Genomic DNA, 25,256 nt, shown 5'->3' on the forward strand with positions numbered 1-25,256 from the left:
ATATCCACACTAGGGCTGGGCAATTTGGCGATAAATAAATCTATTTCGATCATATGTATTTTTCTGTATCGTTTCGATGTTGAAAAACTATCGGCCGAACTGCGTTACAGCAATATTTACGTAATTTGGACGACGCTCTACGTTCTGATCCTTACATGTTATGTCTTGCACTAACGTTCTTAATAAAATGAGAATGAGATTTGTAAAGTATTTAATTCACACAGGAGTATACACAAATAGGATGTATCATTTCATATATAGACTATTTATTTATTTATTGAATTACCAGAAAACATGCTATATCTACGGTGGCCGAGACGGTTCAACACAAATACAAAAGCCACACCACAAACACAAAAGCTAAAACACAAATACAAAAGCTACAACACAAACGCAAAAGCCACAACACAAACGCAAAAGCTACAACACAAATGCAAAAGCCACAACACAAACGCAAAAGCTACAACACAAACGCAAAAGCCGCAACACAAACGCAAAAGCCACAACACAAACGCAAAAGCCACAACACAAACGCAAAAGCTACAACACAAAACGCAAAAGCCACAACACAAACGCAAAAGCCACAACACAAATGCAAAAGCCACAACACAAACGCAAAAGCCACAACACAAACGCAAAAGCCACAACACAAACGCAAAAGCCACAACATAAATACATAAGCTGGAAGCGGATGTGGTTGACAAACGGAGCCGGAGGAGGAAAGTTCTTATTTGTTTGAGAAGTGAAACATGGTTCCTTGCTCATTATGATTACTGTTGCAATGTGATTGTCACAAATAAGCAGCATTGTTCAATATCTTTTTTTATTTTCATATGTACTCTACCATTTAGGCTACGAAGCTACAGCTATAATGTTATCTAAATGGCGCCCAGCGTCTTTTACCCGCGAGTCCTACATTTAAAGTCTATAGTTTGTCACGTTTAGTGAAGCTGTTTAAATCACACAAATATTATATCCCACTTTTACGTGCTTGTAACTTGTTAACCGTATCTATCTGGTTAGCGATCAGATCCCAGTGGCAAATTCCCTCGATAGTGTTGGTTTGGAAAGTGTGTGTGTGTGTGTGTGTGTGTGTGTGGTTATGTTTACTGTAAACAGATGTTTAAAGTGAATGCTAATTATTTTACCTTCAATATGCTGCCTATTATAGTGTTAGGGGCGTTATATGTCATACATACACACATACATGGGTTGGTCTGAATGAAATAAACCCAGAATTTTAAAAATGACCTTGCTTTGTGCTTAGTACTGGAAAATAAAATAAGTAAATAAATAGAATTCAGACTGTGGACTCCTGTGTTTACACTGTATTTAAAGCCATGTAAAAGGGTTTGTTCATAGACTATATATTACCATTTGTACAGTCTATGGTTTTGTTGCATGTCCTTAGTCTTACCCCTACAAATAGGCACACACACACTTTCCTTTGTAACCTATATGGAGAGTACATACATACATATGAAAATACAAAGATATTGAACAACATTGCTTATTTGTGACACTCACATAGCAACAGTAATCCTAATTAGCAAGGAACCATATTTCAATTACTTCTCAAACATGCAAGAACTTTCCTCCTGCTCATACGCTGACTTCTGTTGTCACTCACTTTTGTTGTCCCTTATGTATTTGTGTTGTGGCTTTTGCATTTGTGTTGTGGCTTTTGCATTTGTGTTGTGGCTTTTGCATTTGTGTTGCGGCTTTTGCGTTTGTGTTGTAGCTTTTGCGTTTGTGTTGTGGCTTTTGGGTTTGTGTTGTGGCTTTTGCGTTTGTGTTGTGGCTTTTGCGTTTGTGTTGTGGCTTTTGCGTTTGTGTTGTGGCTTTTGCATTTGTGTTGTAGCTTTTGCGTTTGTGTTGTGGCTTTTTCGTTTGTGTTGTGGCTTTTGTGTTTGTGTTGTGGCTTTTGCGTTTGTGTTGTGGCTTTTGGGTTTATGTTGTGGCTTTTGCGTTTGTGTTGAACCGTCTCGGCCACCGTATATATCATATATTGTTATTTTGTTAGGTCTTTGTTTAGGCTAGTTTGAGTCAAAACATAGCGTGCTTTTGTACAAACAGTTGATTTTTACCACATTCAAATTGAGGCACAATACATCTGTTATTTCAACTGCAAATTTGCTGTGACACCAGAGTCTAACATAACACTAACATGCAAAAAAGAAAAACATTCTTCAAATACTTAGTTCAAAGCAAAGGCCAGAGGTATATTTAGTTGAGCATATTAGTGGTTAAAAATACACACCGCTTTTGGAGATAATAGAAGCAGATTGATTAAATGTCATACTCTATAGCCCCTTTCACACATGCACTGCAAACCTGAAATTATGTAGACATTACCCGGCGGAGCTGTCTGTGAGAACGCAAATGTCTGAGTCAGTTGGATCGGCTATGACCGCTGTGTAATCCACGTTACGTTCTGCCTCCTGCATGCTCTACCCAGGCGCCACCCCACATCTACACCAAACAAGAGAATTTCCAGTAAAGGCTCTGATACACCAAGCCGATGGCCGACCGTCGGCAGAAAAGGCAGTCGGACTGATCAGTCGGCTCCCATCTCAACTTGAGCGTACGTTCTGCGCGTGTGCGAGATGTAATACGTCTCCATAACAGCAGGCGGCGCTAATCTGTATGGTCGGCCAAAATCGGAAATGACGGAACATCTCTCTAGACCTAGTAAACACAGAGCACGCTGTCGTCAGTCATTGTTTTCATCAGAGAGTGTTGATAGTAGTCAAGATGGATTGTTGTTGTCATTACTCGCAAGAAAATACGATTGCTAGTAATAAGAAGATACTGGCGTTGTCAGCTCTCGGGCTTCTTCTTGTGGAAGAAGCACTGATTCGCTAGTCAAGGGCTAGCACTCGACCAATCAGATTGGTCATTGAGTCCGACTGCCCACTGGCCAATTCAACAAGTCAAATTGGCCAAAATGGATGCCGCCGGCTCCTCCGACTGACGACGGCACGGAACACACCAAACAGACTTGAGTCACCAACCTTGCCAGACTGTCCGACGGCCGATAATTGGGTTGGTGTGTCAGAGCCTTAACACAGATAATCTCCTGTTGTGTGCTACAGGTGAAAAGGGGAAATTCGTCAGACATTGTCCAGAGTTCATAGGTGAAAACTGTTTATGTATATAGACGATACACCGGAAATACGATTAGTACAGTAAACAATTTGACAATTAAGACAAATCCGACTTTAAAAAAAAAAAAATCACTGGTTCCAGCTCCTTCTTATAGTTCTCAAACATAGTAAATGTAATATCTCTGTATTTTGGACTGTTGGTTCGGGAAAACAAATAATTAGAATATGTCAATTATGGGCTATGGACACCAAACAATTAGAAAATAATTGTCAGTTGTACCCTTGTGTGTTACAGTTGGACAAAACTAATAAGTTACAAGCAAAAACTGCAAAATACTGTATTCCTCCCACAAGATCACAAAGTCTCTGAAAGTGTTTGCTAGGCAGAGGCTTCATATATACAACAGCCGATAAAGACTCGTCCAATGTGCGTTAATATTCCTGCTTTATATATATATTCATCAAATTGAACTGGAGATCTAATTTAAACCTCTTTTTGTGTTTAAAGTTGTAATGAAATCCCCCATCAGTATTTGCTGAAAATGCAACCCACATTTACTTTATATCACCTGTGTCTATTGAATTAAGAGATGTACCTCTCTCTCTCCTCTCACCCCACAGCGACGAACGGGGAAGCAATTTTTGCTGTTTGTTTAGTGAGTGCCTCTGGCGTGGGCTGAGAGGTAAAGCTAACACACAGTATGTTAAGGATGAGGGGAGGACGCAGAGGGATAGACCTGTCTGAGAGGATACCATTGAGTTGCAAATGAGCTTGTAATTAGCCCTTACTCATTTGCCCGGAGGGAATTAGTGTGTGTGTATGTGTCATTGTGTGTTTTTTAACCCATTTTCCTTAGAATAGGGGTCTACGGTGATAAGCAGATAATACTAATTACTTCTCCTCCCAATTGCTTGTTAATTGTGCTTGGTGTGGATTTATGCAGCATGGTAATACCCCCGCCCCCCATTCCACACACACACACACACACACACACACACACACACACACACACACACACACACACACACACACACACACACACACACACACACACACACACACACACACACACACACACACACACACACACACACCCCCTGCTTTGCCTGTTGGCAAAATCAACAGGTCATTTTATTAATCGGGAGGCTTCTGTTTAAGCCTTTAATTAATTATGCCAAGTGGGGTTCCACCATCTATGGCTCCAGCCAATGAGGCAGTGTGTGTGTGTGTATTAATTTGTAGTACAATTTTAAAATATTCTCTAGTTTGTTCTGACAGGTTAATTAGCACTGAAAGCACTCTTTAACTGTTCCGGTTTCATTATAGTTAAACCGGAAGTTTGATTCTATAAAAATGTTAATCATCCTTTGAGGCACAGAACAGCATATCCAGCCATTTTCTTTACTTGTTTACCCTGATCAGAAGCTAAAACCTTTGCCAGTACGTATTGGGCAAGAGGCAGGTTGCGAGTGTCCCAATTCATGGACTGGTTCCCCTGATGTGTGCATTTCAAGACCAGATACGTCATAACAGGCCGACAAGACTTGTCTTATGTCAAATGCTGCTACAAAGCCAGTTGCCAGTTTCTTTCACCTGAATTTGGAGAACACGACCACTGTACCCTTAGCAGCCCTCAGTGTCTTGTACAGTAATCCATTGTGTGCATCAATTGATTCTCGTCAACTCATAAAGCTAAGAAATATCTCTTGAATATGCCATATTTAATTCCCATGTCTGTGGTCTTCAAAAAACACTACACTACACAAAAACTACACTGATGAAGAAGCCCCTGCAGGGTATAAATAATAGAAGCTAATAATCTCAACTGTTGCACATAAACTTAGATTCGGTCGACCATTTGAGGTCAGTTAGTCTTTTACCTGATGAGTTGATGAGAAGCACCTAACGCACCAGTAGGTTTGGTCTCATCCGTTTGGGGTAGGGCTGAACGATTAATTGCATTTGCGATAATATCGCGATATGTTAAAACGCGATTTCCTAATCGCAAAGGCTGCGATTTGGTCTCGATTTGATGACTCGCAAGAGCAAATCAGTCTGCACTACGCAGAGAAAGCATCAACTTAGCACGCTAACGCTACACTGTACCTTGAGCTGATCTCTGTCATTCAAACAATTCTGAGTTGAAGTTTAAAACTTTTACAGCCATTTTAATAAAATGAAGGGTTTTGTTTGGGCTCGAGTCCATACATGCAGTTAATGGATACAGGCACGCAGAACTGAAGGCTTCGGTTGGCAACGAGCTAGCTCTGATTAGCGGTTAGCCCCGGTTAGCGGTTAGCTCCGTTATAAAGATATAAAGATATGGGTGGAGGAGCTGCCACTGAGAGGGGTAACAATCAGACTGATAAATGACGGTTTGGGGAGCTTTCACAGCAGCGTGGCCGCGGTGTTTCAACGGTTTTATTAGTACAGTTAATCCCACAGCAACTAACGTAACGATAGCCTCTCTGAGCAAGTGCAGTGTTGACGGTGTCGGCACGCAACTTCACGAGGGGGAGGGGCTGGAGGCAGCTCCTCTCTGTGCACTGTAAAAAAATATATGTGTGTATATATATATATATATATATATATGTGTGTGTGTGTATGTATGTATGTATGTATGTAAGTGTTTTTACTTATTTAACTGTCTAGTGTGTAATTGTGTGTTGTTCATACTATACAATGATTTATTGTTTGTCTTTGTTGAATAATACAGAAGACAAAGAGCTTAAAAAAATAATCGAATATCGAATCGCAATCGCAATATTTGGAGAAAAAATCGCAATTAGATTATTTTCAAAAATCGTTCAGCCCTAGTTTGGGGAAAAGGCGTCGGCTTAGTCTGGCTTTCAGATCTGGTTTGCCGTGTCCTTTGATTCACCACCTTAATTAGGATACAACAAAGACACAAACACCGTTATATGTACAGGCAATTTAGGCTTTCCAGTTGAACTACCCTGCATGTGTTTAGACTGTTTGAGGGAGGGAACTAGAACACTTGAAGGTAACCTTGGAGAACACGTAAACTCCACACAAAAATCCTCCAGCCGGCCAGGTCGGGTTCAAACCTTTCGGTGTCATTTTTTGTTGGTGGACTGTTAATGGCTCATCATATAGCAGTGGTTCAGAGAAACACAGGAGACAACTCCGTGTTGCTGCTCAGGAAATGTTATTATATAAAGAGATAAAGTTGAAAATCCTGCGTGTTTTCCTTTAAGAATTTCTCTCACCTGATAATTTAAAGATTATTTTTTGGGGCTTTTTTCCCTTTATTTCAGAGTGAGAGACAGTGGATAGACAGGAAAGGTGGGAGAGAGATGGGGGATGACACGCAGTAAAGGGCCGCAGGTCGGACTCGAATGCGGGCCGCTGCAAAGGCCTCACCATACATGGGGCGCACGCTCTTACTGGGTGAGTTAGAGGCTGCCCCGCACCTGATAATTTAATGCATACGTAACACATGAACAAAACCTATGTAGCAGCTATTTAACAATAATTTAAATAAATCTGTTTGTAAGTTTTTGTTTGATTTGATTTTTTTTCAACAGTATGTTGTAAAAGAGAAAACAAAATAAAAAAACACATGGATAAAAACACAAACCTAAACAAATCAATCAGACTTCACCAAAGAACAAAAAAAGGACAACTCCGAGAAGGATCAGGTAGAAGCATAATGCTTATATAGTCCTGCCCCTACTTTACAATATTATATTAGTATGGGAAAAAAATCAAATAGATATGCATAGCCAGCATACAAAAGGGTAGGTCATACAACACTTCAAAGAATACAACAATATACACTTACATTACATTTCAATTCTTATATTCAGGTCTCCTCCTCCAGGCTCTGTTTGATTAAGTTTTAAATTTGACAATGTCCAAACATTTCAATGATTGTGAATTCAAAAAGAAGATGATTGGTGTGCTCATGATACCCAGCGTGATTTATTATCCCGATTGCTTTTTTTTTTGCATTGTGCAAATCTTTTGTAAGGTGCTCTTGATATAGCAGATATGGCAAAATAAGCGTGCAGTACAGAGTATGTAGTGATTTCTGGTTCAATATGTATCTAGTTTTACTTAATATTCCAATGCTCCTGACCATCTTACTGCACAGATATTTAATGTGGGGCTTTCAGTACAGCTTGTGGTCAAGTATGAGACACAGAAACTACTTTTCATAACATATTTAAATGTTTTCATTATCAATTACTATTTTAATATCTGTTTATTGTGCAATTTCCAAATAACATAAATTTAGTTTTGTTCATTTAAAGATAACTTATTTGAATCAAACCAACGTTTTAATTTGTTAATTTCTTTTGTGACCATTACAAAATGTGCAAGTCATCCCTGCAACAAAAAGTATTTGTGTCATCTGCAAAAACAATACATTTTAATACATTTGTTACTTTACAAATATCATTAGGTAAAGGATAAACCGTTTTGGGCCCAATACAGACCCCTGTGCAATGCCAAAGGAAATGCTGAGGCACACTGACCAGTGATGACCCATTTGTACAAACTGACTCCTGTTTTCAAAAGTAGCTTTTTATCCAATCATAGGCCACACTTCTGATGCCATACCTTTCCATTTTTTGTGACAGTATGATCAACTATCAAATGTTTTTTCAGATCAATGAAATTACCCACCGCATAGTTTTTGTTTACAATACAATTTGTAATCTTTCTACTGACTCAATTAGTGCCAGAGATGTTGATCTATTGTACCTGATCTGAACCCATTTTGACTGTTCATTAGTAAATTGTTTTTATCAATAAAGCTATCCAGCCATGTGTCAAATAGTTTTTCAAGTATTTTTGAGAACTGAGAAAGGAAATCTAGACTTTCATTGTCTTATATCTAGACTTATATAATGGGATGACTTAGCTACTTTCATTTTGTCAGGGAATGCTCCTGTTTTAAATTATATCTATCTATCTATCTATCTATCTATCTATCTATCTATCTATCTATCTATCTATCTATCTATCTATCTATCTATCTATCTATGTGTGTGTGTGTGTGTGTGTGTGTGTGTGTGTGTGTGTGTGTGTGTGTGTGTTAGGGGATCTGCAATCCCATGTATTACTTTTTTTACCAGAGACATATCAATATCATTACAATCTTTGGAAGTTGAATTCATTCTTTTACTTACAATATCTATAATTTCTTTATTTTCTACAGTTTCCAAAAATATTGAGTTTGGGTTTCTTTCCACATTGTCAATCTCAGAGCATTTCTTCCCTGTGCTTTTTATATCTTTGGCCAGTTTACAGCCCACATTAACAAATTGTTGAATCTATCAACCACATCATTCATATTTCTCAATGTCATGTCATTGTCTGAAAAGTGTTCCGGATTGTAATTCGATGTTATTTGAAAGTTAAACAGAGCACCAGTTTCTGGTATCAATTTCAAAATAAAAGTCTACCCGAAATTGTTGCAGATGATTACAGTAGCAGTTAGAGGTGGTGCTATGTTGACAAAAATGATGGTGTGACATAAAGTAATGGGAAAACATAAAATTGAAATGGCCTTGAAGTTATACATTTATTCACTAAAGCAGGGGCTAAATTATCAATAGCAATTTCAAGTGATGTCAAGATATTCTATTTTAAAAAGACATACAGTAAAATATATGACATATATAGGACCCCCTCACACCCTTCTACAAACACATACATAATCTGTTCATCCCATTGCTATTTTATTATTCATCCTGTTCTAACGGCTTGGGAGGGCTTAAGCAGATTTTTGTTCAGTCTGCTCTCAAAGTGTTAAACAGATTGGGTCGGGGGGGATTTAATGAAGGTGTGTGTGTGTGTGTGTGTGTGTGTGTGTGTGTGTGTGTGTGTGTGTGTGTGTGTGTGTGTGTGTGTGTGGAGGTCAGTGGTGCGAACTGTCTGAAACTTGGAGGGGTTAGATTAACTATGATCTTCACTGAGCTCATTTCTCCCCTTCTGGGCTAAAAGAGTGTGGCTGACACACACACAATCACACCTACCCCCTCTTTCCATTAGCCCAACAATCCCACCTGGTATTTTAATCTAGATTTAAGATCTAACACATACAGTATTAAATGATTGCCTACTGCTTATGAAGTAATTCTATACGCTTTTTATACTCTAAACTCCACTGAACAGCATCTCAGGAACAGATTTGGAAAGCGTCCTCCATGACTGGGGCTGGAAGGATTAGTCGACTATTTGACTGAAAATTATTTTTTGTCAATTTCTAATTAATTGCTTAAAGTAGTTTATCTAGTAGCCTATATGTTTGCTCGTAACCTGTCCAGATTAAAATTAGCTCATTAGCCAACTCTGGTATATTTACATTGAGGTGGGAACTGAAAATGTTGATTAATGTATCCTGAAAATAAATGAATGAATAAACAAACAAACAAACAAACAAACAAACACATTTCAGCTGCTCAGATGATATGTTTTTTTTTCTTTTCTCTCTCTTATATTATTGTAAATTAAATTTGGATTTTGGGCTGCTGGTTGGATACTTTTGTTTTACATTGTTGTAACTTGTACTGTTTGTCAGAAAACAACGTATATATATTATGGACTAAACAATGAGGAAAATCATTTTACAAAGTGGTACAACATTTGGTTAATAAATATATTAGTTACATTCCTGACAAAACAATGCAAAACTGAGACTATATATAATTTTCTTGTTTGAAACAGTTTTTTCTAACTGTGGTATTGGCTAAATAAATGTCATAATTGGCGATTAGGCAAAAAGCTGTCAGATGAAGCCAGTCATAATTACAATGTTGAGAAAAAATTCTATCTTAAAACTCTTTTGGGGTAAAACTTGCTTCATGAAGCCAAACAACATTTTCTGTTGTTTAAATACTGAAAATAATTTGAAATATTTAATTGCACATGCTTTAGATCCCTTTAGGAACCAACTTGATGCATCTTCCTATCAGTAAATATTTAAATCAGAAAACATTTTATTCTGACAAACACAACCGATGTTTGAGTAAAGGTCTTAAGATGACTTCTAATTTGGTTCTCATATGGACTTCACATTCTAATATTTTTTTCTTCTAATTAAGCATACACAAATTGGGACTCCTGATGTTCACACTCAGTGTCTGGCAGGCTCAACATTTTATTCTAGACAGATTTTTAGAAGGATTTTAAGCCACTTCGCCTTATTTTAAACCAGATGATCCTTCACCTGACTGCAACCTTTATGCAAAGCCTCATATTCACTCCAGGGTTTAATCTATGTCTGCCTACATAGGCGTTTATTGTTGACTTTAAGTGAAATTGTTAATTCAATATCTATAACTTAACATGCTTTATTCAGGCTTTGGTCCACTGATGCTTGGCAAAAATCATATAAATAAATTTCCTTTAAGCTATGATGTGCAAATGAAGTGCAACATGTTTGCATTATAGTTGACAGATGCTTACAGTATCCTTAACCTGATTAACAAGGAAATGATCCTAACATTATTAAGGTACTGAGATCAGAAGGATTGAACCGGGCAGCAGATCATTAATTCCCTGTCCTGGAGTTGCTCCGCTGTACATCGATGTCTAGGGGCGTTTTTTTATGTCTTGGCCTGGCAAGAGGTCGATGAGGATAATCTTTAGGTGCAACCATGTCTGTTTTAATTACATAGTTAATGTTACAATTAGTTGCTCGGGGATAACTACAGCTTTGTGACCCAACGTCCTCTCGTCCAAATGTCGAGACACTGTTATACCGATTTTCATGACCATGGGCACCGCAATTTAATTTTGCATTTAAGTGTGTGGCAGAGTAACTGTTCCATATTACGGCTTTAAAGTTTTCACTAATCTATAAAAGCAAAAATGACCCAATTTCTTGGGAATTTGCTTACATTTTCTTGGGTTTGGTCAAAAAAATTGAGCTTTTTTCTGTAGCGCTGTTTACTTCCCTCACCATCTCCTCCTGAGGCAAGGCTCCCCCAGATCCATCCTATCAAATAACCATATCCTTGCTTGTTTGCTAACTGCAGTAATCCTGGCAGTCAATGTATCCTCAGGCTAAGCCAAACAAGCTGATCTGCCAGTCACCTCTGTACACACTACCCCCCACTAAGAGGCTAATGGCCGGGATGTTTAATCCTTCTCAAAACAACTACAGAGATGCTAATTGTATCTAGCTATAAATACAAGTTGACTCCTTGTCCTCTTTCTTTATTTGGCACTACCCTGGAAACCTGGAGCCGCCGTCGTGCACACCGGCTTCTCTGAAACATCTCCCCAAATACCAGGAAAGACTCAGTTTCATAACAGAGGCAGCGGATAGATGCTGCGAGTGTCAATAAACCTGCCTTCATTTTAAAAAGGCAGTGAGCGCACGGAGCGTTACGCACGGTTGGATACATAATTCCATGCGCCTTGTGAACATTTCATAGCTTCTTCGGTGAGCTACTGAGAAGCAACTAGCCGAGATGTTCCCACTGCCGATGTTCACACCGGATCAGGTCGCTCGGGTGTGCGAAAACTTGGAGGAGACCGGGGACATCGAGCGCCTCGGCAGGTTCCTCTGGTCCCTGCCAGCCGCCGTCCCTGGCTCTGCCGGGGAAGCGCTGAACCGACATGAGTCGGTGATGCGAGCGAGAGCGCTGGTCGCCTTCCACGGCGGAAACTTTGAGGGTCTTTACCAGATCCTCCAGAGCCACAGGTTTACGCGCGAGTCGCACGCCAAGCTTCAAGACCTGTGGCTGGACGCGCACTACCGAGAGGCGGAGAGGCTCCGAGGGCGGCCGCTGGGCCCAGTGGAGAAGTACCGGATCCGCAAGAAGTTCCCCCTGCCCCGCACCATCTGGGACGGCGAGCAGAAGACGCATTGCTTTAAGGTAAACACAATGTCGCGACACGTGCTGTGGTGCTATAATTTAACCCACATGGCTGCTTGTGAAAGTTTGATGTAGTGGGACCCTGGTACAACACACGTGTTCCATCGTTTTGGGGCGAAAATGCAATTGATCAGGCGTTGATCCGGGCCCCATAACATGCATTTAGGTTATGTGAAACTGCATCTTAACTTTGGAAACTTGACCACCAGTTGCTTTGTTGCAAAGGGGCTTTTTAACCTGCTGTATTAACCCTTGTGTTGTCCTTCGGGTCCCAGTGACCCGAAGGACAACACAAGGATGATGTACTTCCGTTTACTTTGTTGAGAATTGCTCTCTAAACAAGGGTTAATACAGCACCTTAGTTCTTGTTTGTACAGCATTTTGGTCAGCTTAAACTGTGTTTAAATGTGCTCTAGAAATAAACTTTACTTACTGACTTTACAAGAAACAGGCTTTAGAGAGCAATTCTCAACAAAGTAAACGGAAGTACATAATCCTTGTGTTGTCCTTCGGGTCACTGGGACCCGAAGGACAACACAAGGGTTAAGCAGCCTGGTATTTGAGCTCTTAAGATGATAATCGTCAGAGCTGTGGTTATCCTTCTGCCGTGAAGACTAAACTACTTGAGACGTGGTGGCCTGTTGCAAGATCAGAGATCAATATTTTCTGAGCCGGACACCCATGCTTTGACATACTGTTAAACAATGTCAGACAAATTGATTATGGCTCCAAAAGATGACCAAACTAGTAGTTTTAGCACTGATTCTTGTGCATCTTGTCCATTCAGTGTTTTTTTTTTTTGTTGTCATTCTCATATATGTCTCATATATGATATAGGCTATAGTCATATTTTTGATATGTTTTTGTGTTAAAATCGTCACTTAAGCACAAATTTCTTTTTATAATCTATTTTCTTGCTGTAACATTTACTGTGATTTCCCCACAGGGCACATTAAAGTTGAATCTATCTTGAATTGAGTTGAATCACCTCAGACTACTGGTGCAAGCACCATGTGTATACAAAATAAATTCAGAAACATTTAAGTTTTTCAGTGTCATGAGATCATTAGTGTTTTTTTTGGAAGCAGGCATATTGTATGTTTTCACTTAAAGTTATGATGACACCGCTACATTTCACAAGTGAGGAATACACTTAAAGGATTCAAAGATTAAGATAATGAAATAGTGTATGTGAGAAGGCAAAAAAGCATGTACCTTGCCTCTTGGGTGTGTGTGTTTATGTGTATGATCTCCCTCATGTGGCAGGGTTAAGTATTGTTCATATGAGTAGTTAATCTTTAATGCCAAACCTCAGGAGGGATAGTCTCTCTAACTGCCTATTAAGCCCCTTAACATGATCCAATTTAGTGGCTATAAGTTCTTATGTATACTTCTAATGTAGAATCATCTACTGTATTCATAAATCCAGTCTAATGCGATTATACTGAGCATCATATGAGAGTGATACGATTATTGTGGTTAAAGAGGATATCAAAACACCATATGGTGTCTTTTCAAAGTGCTATTCCATGCTAATAAAGTATTGTACTTTGTAATGTCTACTTAACAGGGGTAATACAACATATGCATAGCCTAAATATTCCATATATTCTGTGTGTTCTCCAGGAAAGAACTCGCAGTTTATTGAGAGAGTGGTACCTCCAAGACCCCTACCCCAACCCGTCCAGGAAACGCCACTTGGCACAGGCCACGGGGCTCACACCCACACAGGTCGGCAACTGGTTCAAGAACCGCCGTCAAAGAGACCGTGCTGCATCTGCAAAGAACAGGTATGTCAAGAATTACAAGATTATGCTGATTATTAATAAAAAGGAGAAAAGATAAAGAAAATCGGGCATGTGGCAAATCTAAATTTGCTGTTACGGTTATAGATTCAATTTGTGAATTGAGAACCAGACCAAATTGGCCTTTGGTGAAATAGGTTATGGTTTGTTAAAAGGCAAAAAAACGATATTTTTGCAGCTTTGCTACATGTAAAAATAAAAAATCCAATCTGGGACCCCACTCTCATTTCTCCCTCCACCCAGAATGCAGCAGGATCCTTCCCTCCTGCCCTCTGGGAGCTCACCTGATGGCTCCCTTCAGGACCGTTGTCATCACCCCCACTTGTTGCCTCCCTCCCCTCGCCACCTAGGCAGCCCGGAGGCCAGCGACTGTAGCACAGAGAACGAGCGCAGAGGAACAGGAGCCTCCACCCCAGAGATCTCCGTCAGCAGCGACAGCGAGTTTGAGTCTTGAGATGATCAAGACTCTCGCTCTCTGCAGAGGCGAGAGCAGCGTCTATCATCAGACTCAGATAAGGACACTTGAACTGTCTGTGGCTGTGGACCCACTGGAGGTGTTCTCAGTGGTAGGACGGTGAAGCCACTGGATGTGGCTGTGAGTGGACATTATAAGGCAATGATATGCAAAAAAAGAAAACCATGCACTTCAAAAAAGCACATGACCTCGACTGTTAAATTAATTAGTTTACTGCTGACCATGGTCTTTAGATAATGTGAATATTAATATTTCAAGTTTTGATACTGGTTTCAGAAAATATTTTTTGATAGATCATTTTTTAATAGTTATTATCTAAACTACATAATTCATTTGTATGGAAATTGTGAGGACACAACGAACAATGCCTTGAGTAGGCCATTTTCTATGCAACTACATCTACATGCACATTAATAACTTGATTATCTTCATATTACAGCAATATGCCAACTTTGTAAAGTGCCATGCAAGCAATTAAACATAAAATTATGGTATAGGCATAACCTAGATTTTTGCTCCATCACTCAATGTATCTGATCAAGAACTTAAACAGTTTGAATAGATGTCCAAAACACACCTTTTAATGGCACTAGTAAAAGGCAAACAATGTAAACCTTTAACAATTGCATTATCATAACCGTAACACTGTTATTCACAGTGATCAGGTTATAATGTGCATGTAAACATAGTGACTGACCAGTTAAAATCATTTCACTGCCTTAAAAAGGAACTAAGGGCATCAGTATTTTACAATGCAAAAACAAATAACATAAGACAGACTTTATGTAACTAATGATGCAAATGTGCTGCTTAAAATACAATTAATTTTGTTACCAGCTGTGTTTTACCTGTTCACTTCTCTTTTGGTTACTGTTTAAAATATGTAGGGTTTTTGTAAATGCTCCTGAGCTGCTGTAATAAATTCCTGCAGGAGCAGAAACGGAAAAGATGAGACAGCGAGAATGTAAAGCCCTAATCGGTCTTAACTCAATGTGCCTATTGCATTTGAGAAAAGTGAGACCTAGTTGGATATGATTGGGTGTCCTCATGTCAGAACGACACACTCATAGGCCTACTGTTTGCTGTCTTTCTTACAACCATCATTTCTCACAACACATTACTGCATTTCAATGAAAATATGCAATTTGTAAATGTTTAATGTAAATAAATGAACCTATTTTTATCCAAAGTAATACTGACTAACTGTATTTATAAGTTCAAAACTGTATTAATGCAGCAGAGCAATGAAATGTGATAGAACTCGTATTATGGGCCACATACAGTCCATACAGTACAATGTTGCCTTCACTTTAACTGAGAGAGAATCCCCAAATTGGCTCGATGAACATAAGGGCCACATAGCATAGGGTAGAAAGCACAATCGTGGGGTGACCTCTAGCTCACCAAGTAGAGTGTGCGCCCCATTTTAAGTATTTTTGGAGTTTGTTATTGTTGAAAAATTGCATTATTGCAATTGCATTATGTTTCACTGGAAAAGTGTTTTTTTTTTATTTATGTTTTGAGATTTAGTGTAAATCCTAACATGTCACTCACCTACAGTTTAAAGTTGCACAGGGTGTTATGGTTTTGTTGTTGATTATGTTGTCACCAAGTCCATTGAAGGTAAGCAACGACAACAAAGAACACAATCTGTGTCAATTCAGATCAAAATAAATCCTGGGTCTGAACTTACATTTACATTAAATAACACAAGCTGAGACAAAAGCAGAGCTACAATTGCAAATACTCTAATTACAAACAGTAATGGCACACCTGAACTGAAACTGAGTAGGCATACATTCAAAACTAGTGAATAATGACAGCCAGTAAAAAAAGGTCTATTCCATTTTAGTTTCAATCCACATATGCCCTAGTTGTTAAGGCCCACATGTTAGCAAACGATGTACAAATCCAGCAGACAAAGAGCAACACTGGTATTCAGTTTTTGGCCACCTCGTGAATCTGAGACCAATATTCACCCTACTTTTCGCTCTGTTAAAGTCTCCTTTAAGTATCTGGCTCCTTTGCTGCTAGTTTAAATGATTGAATATGTTCAGCGGCTAACTTAACAGCTAACTGTGTTGTAGGGTAACGTTAGTAACGTTGCAGTGGTTTTATCAGAGCTCTTCACTGAGTAATACTTTAGCACTAACGTTAGTTTATTTCTTGTGTAAATTTTCACATTTAAAACTTTTGCACTGATGACTAGCATACAAGTTAGCCTCCTGAGCTAATGCTGCAAACTACTGTCAAGTCACTAGCACGTTTTTCTTATGAATAACATTCAAGCCACACTAAAAAACACTTACCCATGTTTTGAGGACATTTCCAGGGTTTTCAAAATATTCGTCAACCCAGCTTGAACGTAAAAATTTTGTTTCTGCTGCACACTGGAGAGGATTTTCAACAGTGTTTACTAGTTGCAACCGGTTGCATCTGTTTACTCATAGCTGTTTACTAAACACAAAAAAAGATGGCAGCCGGAAGTGACATATAGCTTCTTGCTCTTTATAAAAGGCCAATGGTAGAAAATAAGGGGGCAGAAACACAATTGGGTGTCTTTATTAATACCGTCATAGAGTAATAAAAAATTGAAGCAATTCAAAATACAAAAAAACGTAAAAAAGCATGGACAATTAAAAATAAAAAGTAAAAAAGTAAAAAAAGAAATGTATAATTCCATAGGCTATAGGCCTATGTAGAAATAACTTACGGAACTAAACAAGACAACATATTTTAATTAGTTTTATAATTTCATCACATCAAAATGAAAGAAAATAAGCATATGCATTTCTTCTGCAGTGTTTTTATGTTTGTGTGGAACTTTTCAAAAAAGCAAGTTTAATGGTATTATCCACCAAATATAATAATTTCCAGTATTATATGGTCAACATAGTAAACATAAGTGGGAAATGTCTCCCCAGAGGTGGGCAGAGTAGGGACATTTACATAATAAATGGAACAAATGCAGCAGTCAACAAGGAAATGTCAACATTAAAAAAATATTTGTAAATGCCTCATTCAAAAAAACACTACCTGTTTCCCTCAAAGCAGTTTGTAGCAGGTCCTCCCCCTCTTCTCTGACCACAGAAAATGTGCGATCATACATTTAGCAATCCCGCCCACACTGGGAGGAGTAGCAAGACTTCTGCTTACCTGTCAGTTGTAGTCACTGTTTAATACATGCGTAATATTCTTGAATTTGTCATTTGTTAGTCAGACCCCTATCCTGACAGAGGGGAGAATCTTCATTGCTTAAGCATGGACAGCGCCGGGAGAAAAGTGGTGGTCTGTGACAATGGGACAGGGGTAAGTCAAATAGTGTCCATATTGTGCCATCAACAGCCTTAACTGCACTGGTTATTGTCTTTTTTTCCCCAGTAAATTTTAAGCTTGTATTATTATTGTGTTATCTTCAACCTGTCACACTGTTTTTTATGCAACCTGCACCAGCTGTGTGAAACATGTGTTTTATTTTAAAGTGGTTACTCTAAAAAGTTAAAAGTGAGCTTCTGGATCATGTGTAGTGTTTAACATCTGAAGGGTGTGAATCTGTGTGCATACTGCAGCCTGATCTATATCTGTCTCGACTTGTCACTCTGCCTCTAATGTGCACACACACACAGCCATAAATGGTTGTGATGCTTTGAAATGAGCAACTATTGGATGAAAATAAGGAAGAGAGATTTGAGATAGTCAAACGTCAGGAGTGGCTCAATACTGTGTTGTAGCATGCAAATGTTGATATATGTTAGGACAAACATGAGTTATGAACCATACCTGCAGTCAGAATCCTATTTTTATCCTAGTTGTTTGCCTCTGCTTGGAATGCATTGCATCCCTCCAGGCTAAAGAATGTGTCTATGGCCACAAAGACAAGTTGAGACACTACAGTATGAGGTGTTGTCATGACAGGCAGGGGAGCAGCAGTGAAATGCAGGCCATTTAAAAGCAATGTAACAACATGTATTTCCCTTTGCTTGCCAAATTAATTATTACACATGCTTTTACAATTTAATGAAATTTCACTTGCATTGCCTGATAAATAATCTGGTAAATGCATAATGATAATACACTCTGGGACAGTTTCCTGCAGTTTAAGTCCAGTGCCGGATTAAACTGAATGAAACTGATTTATGAATTGGAAGTTATCCATTACAAAAGGCTTTAGTGCGGGAGTACAAAAGTGCCGCATCCCATGGGGACTTGAGATGCACCCAATCATTAAATGGCTTGTTGATTCTCCTGTGAGAGGATTTGTGTCCAGGATTTATGCTATACTGATGCAAGTATCCGTAGGAGAACTCCCAATAGTAAAGAAATGGGAGCGAGAGCTGAGCTCGGAGGGGAAAGTAAGTAATTGGGAGACAGTTTGGGACAACATTTCCCACTGTTCCAAGAACCCAAATCACCAGCAGATCCACTTCAACATATGTCATAGGACTTATTGGACTCCTCAGAAGAGATACGTATCTACATGAGTTTTGGAAGAAAACAACGTCAATAATATCTAATGTGACAGGATGTCGACTTCCTACTGACCTGATTGTTTTGTTACTTAATGACGACTCTAAATTACACCTACTTGGGAGACTACTTGGAAGATTTGGCTAGCCGGATCAACTGCAACCAAAAAAATGATAGCTCAGCGCTGGCTGGCGTATTTTCTGGACATAGTTATGCTTGAGCGCTCTACAGCAAGGATTAACAAAGCCAAATCATCGACAATAGACCTATGGAAAAACGCAGCAGCACAAGTATCAGACCTAATGACTTCAGCGTCACAAGAATTAGAGGAAAGTGACTAGGCAAGGTGTGATTTCTTTTTCTTTTTTTTTTGTTTATTTGTTGGTTTTTGTTTTCTCGAGGCCGCAGAGGGTGGGGGGGTGGGAGAGCGTTGTTGTTCTTGTTCAGTTGTATTTGTCTGTTCTGTATGTTCGAAAAAATATAAAAATAATAATAAAAAGTTAGGGATATACTTTTAGTTTTAGTCAATACATGAAAATGAGGACTTTATTCACACACACACACACACAGAAAAAATATACTAATACATATGTTTCACTCTCACATCCCTCCCCCAGTTTGTCAAGTGTGGTTTTGCTGGATCCAACTTCCCCGATCACATCTTCCCTGCCATGGTGGGTCGACCACTCATACGATCAACCACCAAAGTGGGCAACATTGAGATAAAGGTGAGATTACTTTGAATAAACTGGTTTGTTATAGCATGTAACTGGTTTTGACTTGAGATAAACAACAACAGGATGATAAAAGGGATGTAAAAGCGATAAAACTATCTGTCACTTATTAACACCAACTCTCATCCAGCTTCTAATAACAAAAACGGTTTATGTGGGTGGATTCTATTTAAAGCAAAGGGTAATGGCTGTCTGGTAAGTCTGTAAGACTGTAAGACTTGTTAAGCTAATTAAACACCTAACTTACCTCCTCTCCTCCAGCTCTTCTTACCTCTCCGCTCATATGTATCAGTATGAGCTGAGAGTGTCAGAAGAACTGTAGGGCCTACACATGTCAGCTGCCTAAGCATATCCTTAGGTAACCTGAGGTTGTGCAAATCGTTCAGACCTTTACTCTTGTAATCCTCACAGGATTGCACAGTCTGGTTTTTCTTTGATCATATATCACCTGATTTAAATATTATATTTTGATATAGTTTTTGTAAGGCTGCTTGTGTTAAGACAATAATTATCATTAGTGTATATATTCCTCAAACCATGGTATAGTAAAAAGCATTGTTTTGGTATCAATGCCAAAATTAAGGTATCATATTTGCACCGGGATTGGAATTTTTGAAAATAAATACCCAGTCCTCATCCTTTTTGAACAGAGCAATTCAGACTAACTGTAGAGTACACACTTGTAGCATCACTCAAAAAAAAAAAAATAACAGAAAAGAGAAAGGGTATGCTTTAAATGTCCCCCTTTCCATAAGAAAGGAACATTTCCTAATCCTTTATTTATAAATTGACGGACATTTTACAGATTGCTGAATTGTTTCTCTCCCACCAGGACCTGATGGTGGGTGATGAGGCCAGTGAATGCCGCTCCATGCTGGAGATCTCCTACCCCATGGAGAACGGTATGGTGCGCTCCTGGGAAGACATGCTCCACCTGTGGGACTACACCTTTGGTCCCGACCGCCTGGACCTCAACCCATCAGAGTGCAAGGTAGAGCACAGCTGGACAGATGTTGGAGGAGTTTCTTTGCTAAATGTTTGTGTTGCTAAATGTTGTGTGCATCTGTTATGGGGATTTGCAAGAAGCCCAAAATGTCAACCTTTCAAAATGAAGCTCAACAACATAACTATTGTAACACCACATGAAGTAACAACAAAATACTAAAACAGACCTTATTGTAATTAATTCTACATCTGTATGCTCTGAATACTAGCATTATCCTCTCTGTCTGTAACCTACAATAATTAAAAAAAAATATATAAACGTTTTATACCATGCCTGGAAAAACACTGCACATAAGCCTTTTTATGCCTTTTATTTCATTTTTTACTTCTTCAAGATCTTGCTGACTGAGCCGCCGATGAACCCCACAAAGAACCGGGAGAAGATCACAGAGGTCATGTTTGAGAAGTACCAGTTCCACGGCATTTATGTGGCAATTCAGGCTGTGCTCACTCTGTATGCTCAAGGTAAGACATCACAACTCAGTGGGAAATGAATATGTAATGGATTCAATCCTTTGTTCATTTTAACTTTTTGACCTCCTCAATAGCATTTAAAGCTACAGACACAGAAATGGCACGTCCTAAGGAAAGCTCATTGTGGGACTGGCTCTAGTGGCTATAATTCTGCACCAAGGCTGAATTTTGGGAAAGAGACTTCAGATACAGTATTAGGGGACCACTAAGGTCTATATAAAAGAGACTTCAGATACAGTATTAGGGGACCACTAAGGTCTATATAAAAGAGACTTCAGATACAGTATTAGGGGACCACTAAGGTCTATATAAAAGCATCCAAAGAGCACCATGTCATAGGACCTTTAAAGACACAAGAAATCAAATCAAAATCAAACCTCCAGGATTATTAGAATTGTTTCATAAAATACTCTTTTGTATAATAATATTTAATATTATACATATTTTATTTTGCTATATATGCTATGTATGTACAGTAGGTTGTACATTTTATTCTACACTTGTATACACACGTACATTCTTTTCATTCCTGTAAGTATATTTTTTTCAGTAGTTTTTATCAGGCATTTTTATCTTTGCTATCTTATTTAATTTTTTATTTCATTGTTTAATTTTATTGTATTTTATTTTATATCTTATTTATTATTTCTAGTATATTTATTTTATTTTCTGTGTGTGTGTGAGTGAGTATGTGTGTATGTCCTTGTAACTTGCTGCTTGTAACAGAGTAATTTCCAAATTTGGAATTAATAAAGTCTATCTATCTATCTATCTATCTATCTATCTATCTATCTATCTATCTATCTATCTATCTATCTATCTATCTATCTATCTATCTATCTATGTTTTGGGATTCAATCTTGTTTACAGGTTTGCTGACTGGCGTGGTCCTCGACTCAGGGGATGGTGTCACCCACATCTGTCCGGTATATGAGGGCTTTTCTTTACCCCACCTCACACGCAGGCTGGACATCGCAGGACGTGACATCACACGGTACCTTATTAAGGTGAGCTGGGAGACGCTCAGTTCAGTGTTTGGGACGTAGGGTCTCAATATTGCAAGTGGAAAAAATTAGGAAAATGAGACAAACTGTGAAAATACTAGTAATATTAATAAAAATATTAGTAAATTCTGTTGGTAAACATGCATAAAAGAAAAAAAAGGACAAAAACACTCACCTTTTATCTCACGGCCATCAGCTCCTGCTTCTCCGTGGTTACGTCTTCAACCAAACGGCCGACTTTGAGACTGTGCGCATGCTGAAGGAGAAGCTCTGCTATGTCGGATACAACATCGAGCAGGAGCAGCGGCTGGCCACAGAGACCACCTTCCTGGTGGAGGAGTTCACGGCATGTGACATATGTGTTAAAAACTGATATCATAAAGTCTATGGTTCAACATTTTGGGAAATATGCCTTTTGCTTTCCTGCCAAGAGATCTCCACTTTTGAGCAAAATTGAAATTTTGAGCATATGAAACACTTCATTCCCTGCACTCTGGTGAATTGTTCTGTAACAATTTGAGCCATTTCTGCATCAAGTTATGGTGCAAATGTCTTTGTTTATATAAAGGAATTTATTATAGAGTTTTGGGGTGTGTTGCACTGTAAAGGTCCCATGACATGGTGCTCTTTGGATGCTTTTATATAGGCCTTAGTGGTCCCCTAATACTGTATCTGAAGTCTCTTTTATATAGGCCTTAGTGGTCCCCTAATACTGTATCTGAAGTCTCTTTTATATAGACCTTAGTGGTCCCCTAATACTGTATCTGAAGTCTCTTTTATATAGGCCTTAGTGGTCCCCTAATACTGTATCTGAAGTCTCTTTTATATAGGCCTTAGTGGTCCCCTAATACTGTATCTGAAGTCTCTTTTATATAGGCCTTAGTGGTCCCCTAATACTGTATCTGAAGTCTCTTTTATATAGGCCTTAGTGGTCCCCTAATACTGTATCTGAAGTCTCTTTTATATAGGCCTTAGTGGTCCCCTAATACTGTATCTGAAGTCTCTTTTATATAGGCCTTAGTGGTCCCCTAATACTGTATCTGAAGTCTCTTTTATATAGACCTTAGTGGTCCCCTAATACTGTATCTGAAGTCTCTTTTATATAGGCCTTAGTGGTCTCCTAATACTGTATCTGAAGTCTCTTTCGCGAAATTCAGCCTTGGTGCAGAATTACAGCCACTAGAGCCAGTCCAACAATGAGCTTTCCTCAGAACATGCCATTTCTGTGTCTGTAGCTATTGAGGAGGGGGGGGGGGGGCAAGGGGGAGGGTGGGGGTCTAAAATCGTTGCCTTTGTGTGGTGCAGCTCCCTGACGGCCGGCAGGTGAAAGTGGGTGGAGAGAGGTTCGGGGCCCCTGAAGCTCTTTTCCAGCCTCATCTCATCAACGTGGAGGGAGCGGGAGTGGCTGAGCTGCTGTTTAACACCATCCAAGCTGCAGACATTGACCTCAGGTCTGAGTCTCCTCACCGCTGTCTGTAATAATGCCCTACAGAAGATAAACAGGGGTTGGAGACAAACAAAGCATTGCTTTTAGCCCATCTACCGTATGTTTTTCTGTGCAGGGCAGACTTCTATAAGCACATTGTTCTGTCCGGAGGGACCACCATGTACCCCGGACTTCCATCCAGGCTAGAAAGAGAGATCAAGCAGCTCTACCTGGAGAGGGTGCTGGAGGGAGACACTCAGAAACTATCAGTAAGAACTTTAATATTCACTCACTGTATTTCTGCTTTTCTGGAGAATAATACAATGGGATACATATTTTTTATTTATTTTTTAAACAAAGCAGCACCCCGATGTTGGATAAGGTGTTTTCCAACTGTTGAAATATTGTTTATAAATATCAACAATGTTATCATAAGACATTTCCATTAATTTAATAAATGTTACTTCGCATTGATATAATAGGTCTGTTACTCTTTTTGTAATAATAAATGCATGTGACAAAACAACCTTAGCCCGAGGTCCATTTACTCCCTTGTTCTGGAGCTTTCAGCCATATCACACGGTCATTAAGACGAAGACTGACAGTAAGTGGACCTTGAGCTGAGCTTGTTTTGTTACTGTTGTTTCCAAAGGCAAGAATAAACTGTCAATCCTTGCACTATTTGTACTATTAATTACAAAAAGGTTAAAATTGAGGAAATGTCAGCCATTTACAATGCTCACCATTAATCCAAACCCAATATTATACGGCAATATTTGTTGCATTTATTGAATTACACCTAAAGACACATCTTTTTAGACAAGCATTTAATTAGCCATATGGTTTTGAATTTGATGTGTTGTTGTTTTTATTTGTTTTACTGTAAAGCACTTTGTGACTCCTCTTGTCTGTGAAAGGTGCTATATAAATAAAGTTGACTTACTTACTAAAAAGTTTACACTGTGTTTCAATCACCTGTTCTCTCTTGTTTCTTCACCCGTGCAGAAGTTTAAGATCCGCATGGAGGACCCTCCCCGGCGTAAACACATGGTGTTCATGGGCGGCGCGGTGCTGGCCAACATCATGAAAGACAAGGAGTCCTTCTGGCTGAGCAGGGCGGAGTACGAGGAAAAAGGCCTGGGCGTGCTGCAAAAACTGGGAGTTGGAGTCAGATAAAACAGAAAACAACATCACCTAGATGTTTCAATTTGTGTATCAACTTCTCACTTAATAGCCTGGCATGCTGGGTGAAAAAGCTTGTTCTCAATGTACCTTTATGACTGCTGGTGCTGATTAATCAATTCGTCCACATTTTTTTGATTGACATTTATCAAGTTTGTAAAGTAAATGTATTTGAGTTTTGGACTGTTTTGTGACAGAACGAAATGTAATTTTTTAAAACAATTGCTTGATTAACAAATTACAGATTAAATAGTTAGTTGCAGCCTTATAGTCCCTGCTGAGGTGACGCTTTATAAACATCAGAATGCAACCCCCAGAAACCTTCGCTCTCCTACATGTACAGCAAGTCTCAGGTATCCATCCGTTCGTTTGTTACTTCCGAAACAACTGACCACGAGATGGGCAGCACTCTAGGCTTATGAACGGCTCGTTCATCTTTAACCATAAATATGTTCAGGACACACTGATCACATGCAGCATATGAAACTTTAATAAACTTTTTTTTATACAGTGTGACTACTAAATCAGCAATTTGAGTGTTGTTTTCTGTCATTTCAAATTCAAATTCAACCTCATGCAAGGCTCACAATGTGACACAATGTATAACTTCTCATGTGAGTGAAATTCTGTCCATAAATAAAAACAATATATTTATTACATCCAATGAGACAGTCTGCTTTGTAAAAGGCTGCTGTAAACAATGAAAAACACCACAGAC

The 25,256-nt window shown here is 38.9% G+C and overlaps 2 protein-coding genes across 2 annotated transcripts; both read left to right on the forward strand.

Annotated features, from left to right (window-relative positions):
• Window positions 1-11,295: 11,295 nt before the first annotated feature.
• On the forward strand, window positions 11,296-15,439 carry six7 (SIX homeobox 7). The gene is made up of 3 exons (XM_039822725.1): window positions 11,296-11,966; window positions 13,593-13,756; window positions 14,015-15,439. The coding sequence occupies exons 1-3, from the start codon at window positions 11,559-11,561 to the stop codon at window positions 14,223-14,225; spliced, it is 783 nt and encodes a 260-aa protein (XP_039678659.1). The 5' UTR covers window positions 11,296-11,558; the 3' UTR covers window positions 14,226-15,439.
• A 1,451-nt stretch (window positions 15,440-16,890) lies between these two features.
• zgc:101810 (uncharacterized protein LOC493612 homolog) lies at window positions 16,891-25,202 on the forward strand. The gene is made up of 9 exons (XM_039822724.1): window positions 16,891-17,555; window positions 19,331-19,441; window positions 20,280-20,438; window positions 20,788-20,917; window positions 21,797-21,933; window positions 22,127-22,276; window positions 23,236-23,381; window positions 23,493-23,625; window positions 24,362-25,202. Exons 1-9 carry the CDS (start codon window positions 17,508-17,510, stop codon window positions 24,530-24,532), a joined length of 1,185 nt encoding a protein of 394 aa, XP_039678658.1. The 5' UTR covers window positions 16,891-17,507; the 3' UTR covers window positions 24,533-25,202.
• The last annotated feature ends 54 nt before the right edge of the window (window positions 25,203-25,256 follow it).

The sequence above is a fragment of the Perca fluviatilis genome, chromosome 14, assembly GCF_010015445.1.
Source record: "Perca fluviatilis chromosome 14, GENO_Pfluv_1.0, whole genome shotgun sequence".
In the NCBI taxonomy this organism is placed as follows: Eukaryota; Metazoa; Chordata; class Actinopteri; order Perciformes; family Percidae; genus Perca; species Perca fluviatilis.

Excerpts from the sequence above, each read along its gene's own strand:
- six7 (XM_039822725.1), top strand. The coding sequence starts at position 11,559 with ATGTTCCCACTGCCGATGTTCACACCGGATCAGGTCGCTCGGGTGTGC. Across the intron at positions 11,967-13,592 it reads AGAAGACGCATTGCTTTAAG|GAAAGAACTCGCAGTTTATT; the intron begins GTAAACACAATG and ends TGTGTTCTCCAG. Across the intron at positions 13,757-14,014 it reads GCTGCATCTGCAAAGAACAG|AATGCAGCAGGATCCTTCCC; the intron begins GTATGTCAAGAA and ends CCCTCCACCCAG.
- zgc:101810 (XM_039822724.1), top strand. The coding sequence starts at position 17,508 with ATGGACAGCGCCGGGAGAAAAGTGGTGGTCTGTGACAATGGGACAGGG. Across the intron at positions 23,382-23,492 it reads GCTGCAGACATTGACCTCAG|GGCAGACTTCTATAAGCACA; the intron begins GTCTGAGTCTCC and ends TTTTCTGTGCAG. Across the intron at positions 23,626-24,361 it reads GAGACACTCAGAAACTATCA|AAGTTTAAGATCCGCATGGA; the intron begins GTAAGAACTTTA and ends TCACCCGTGCAG.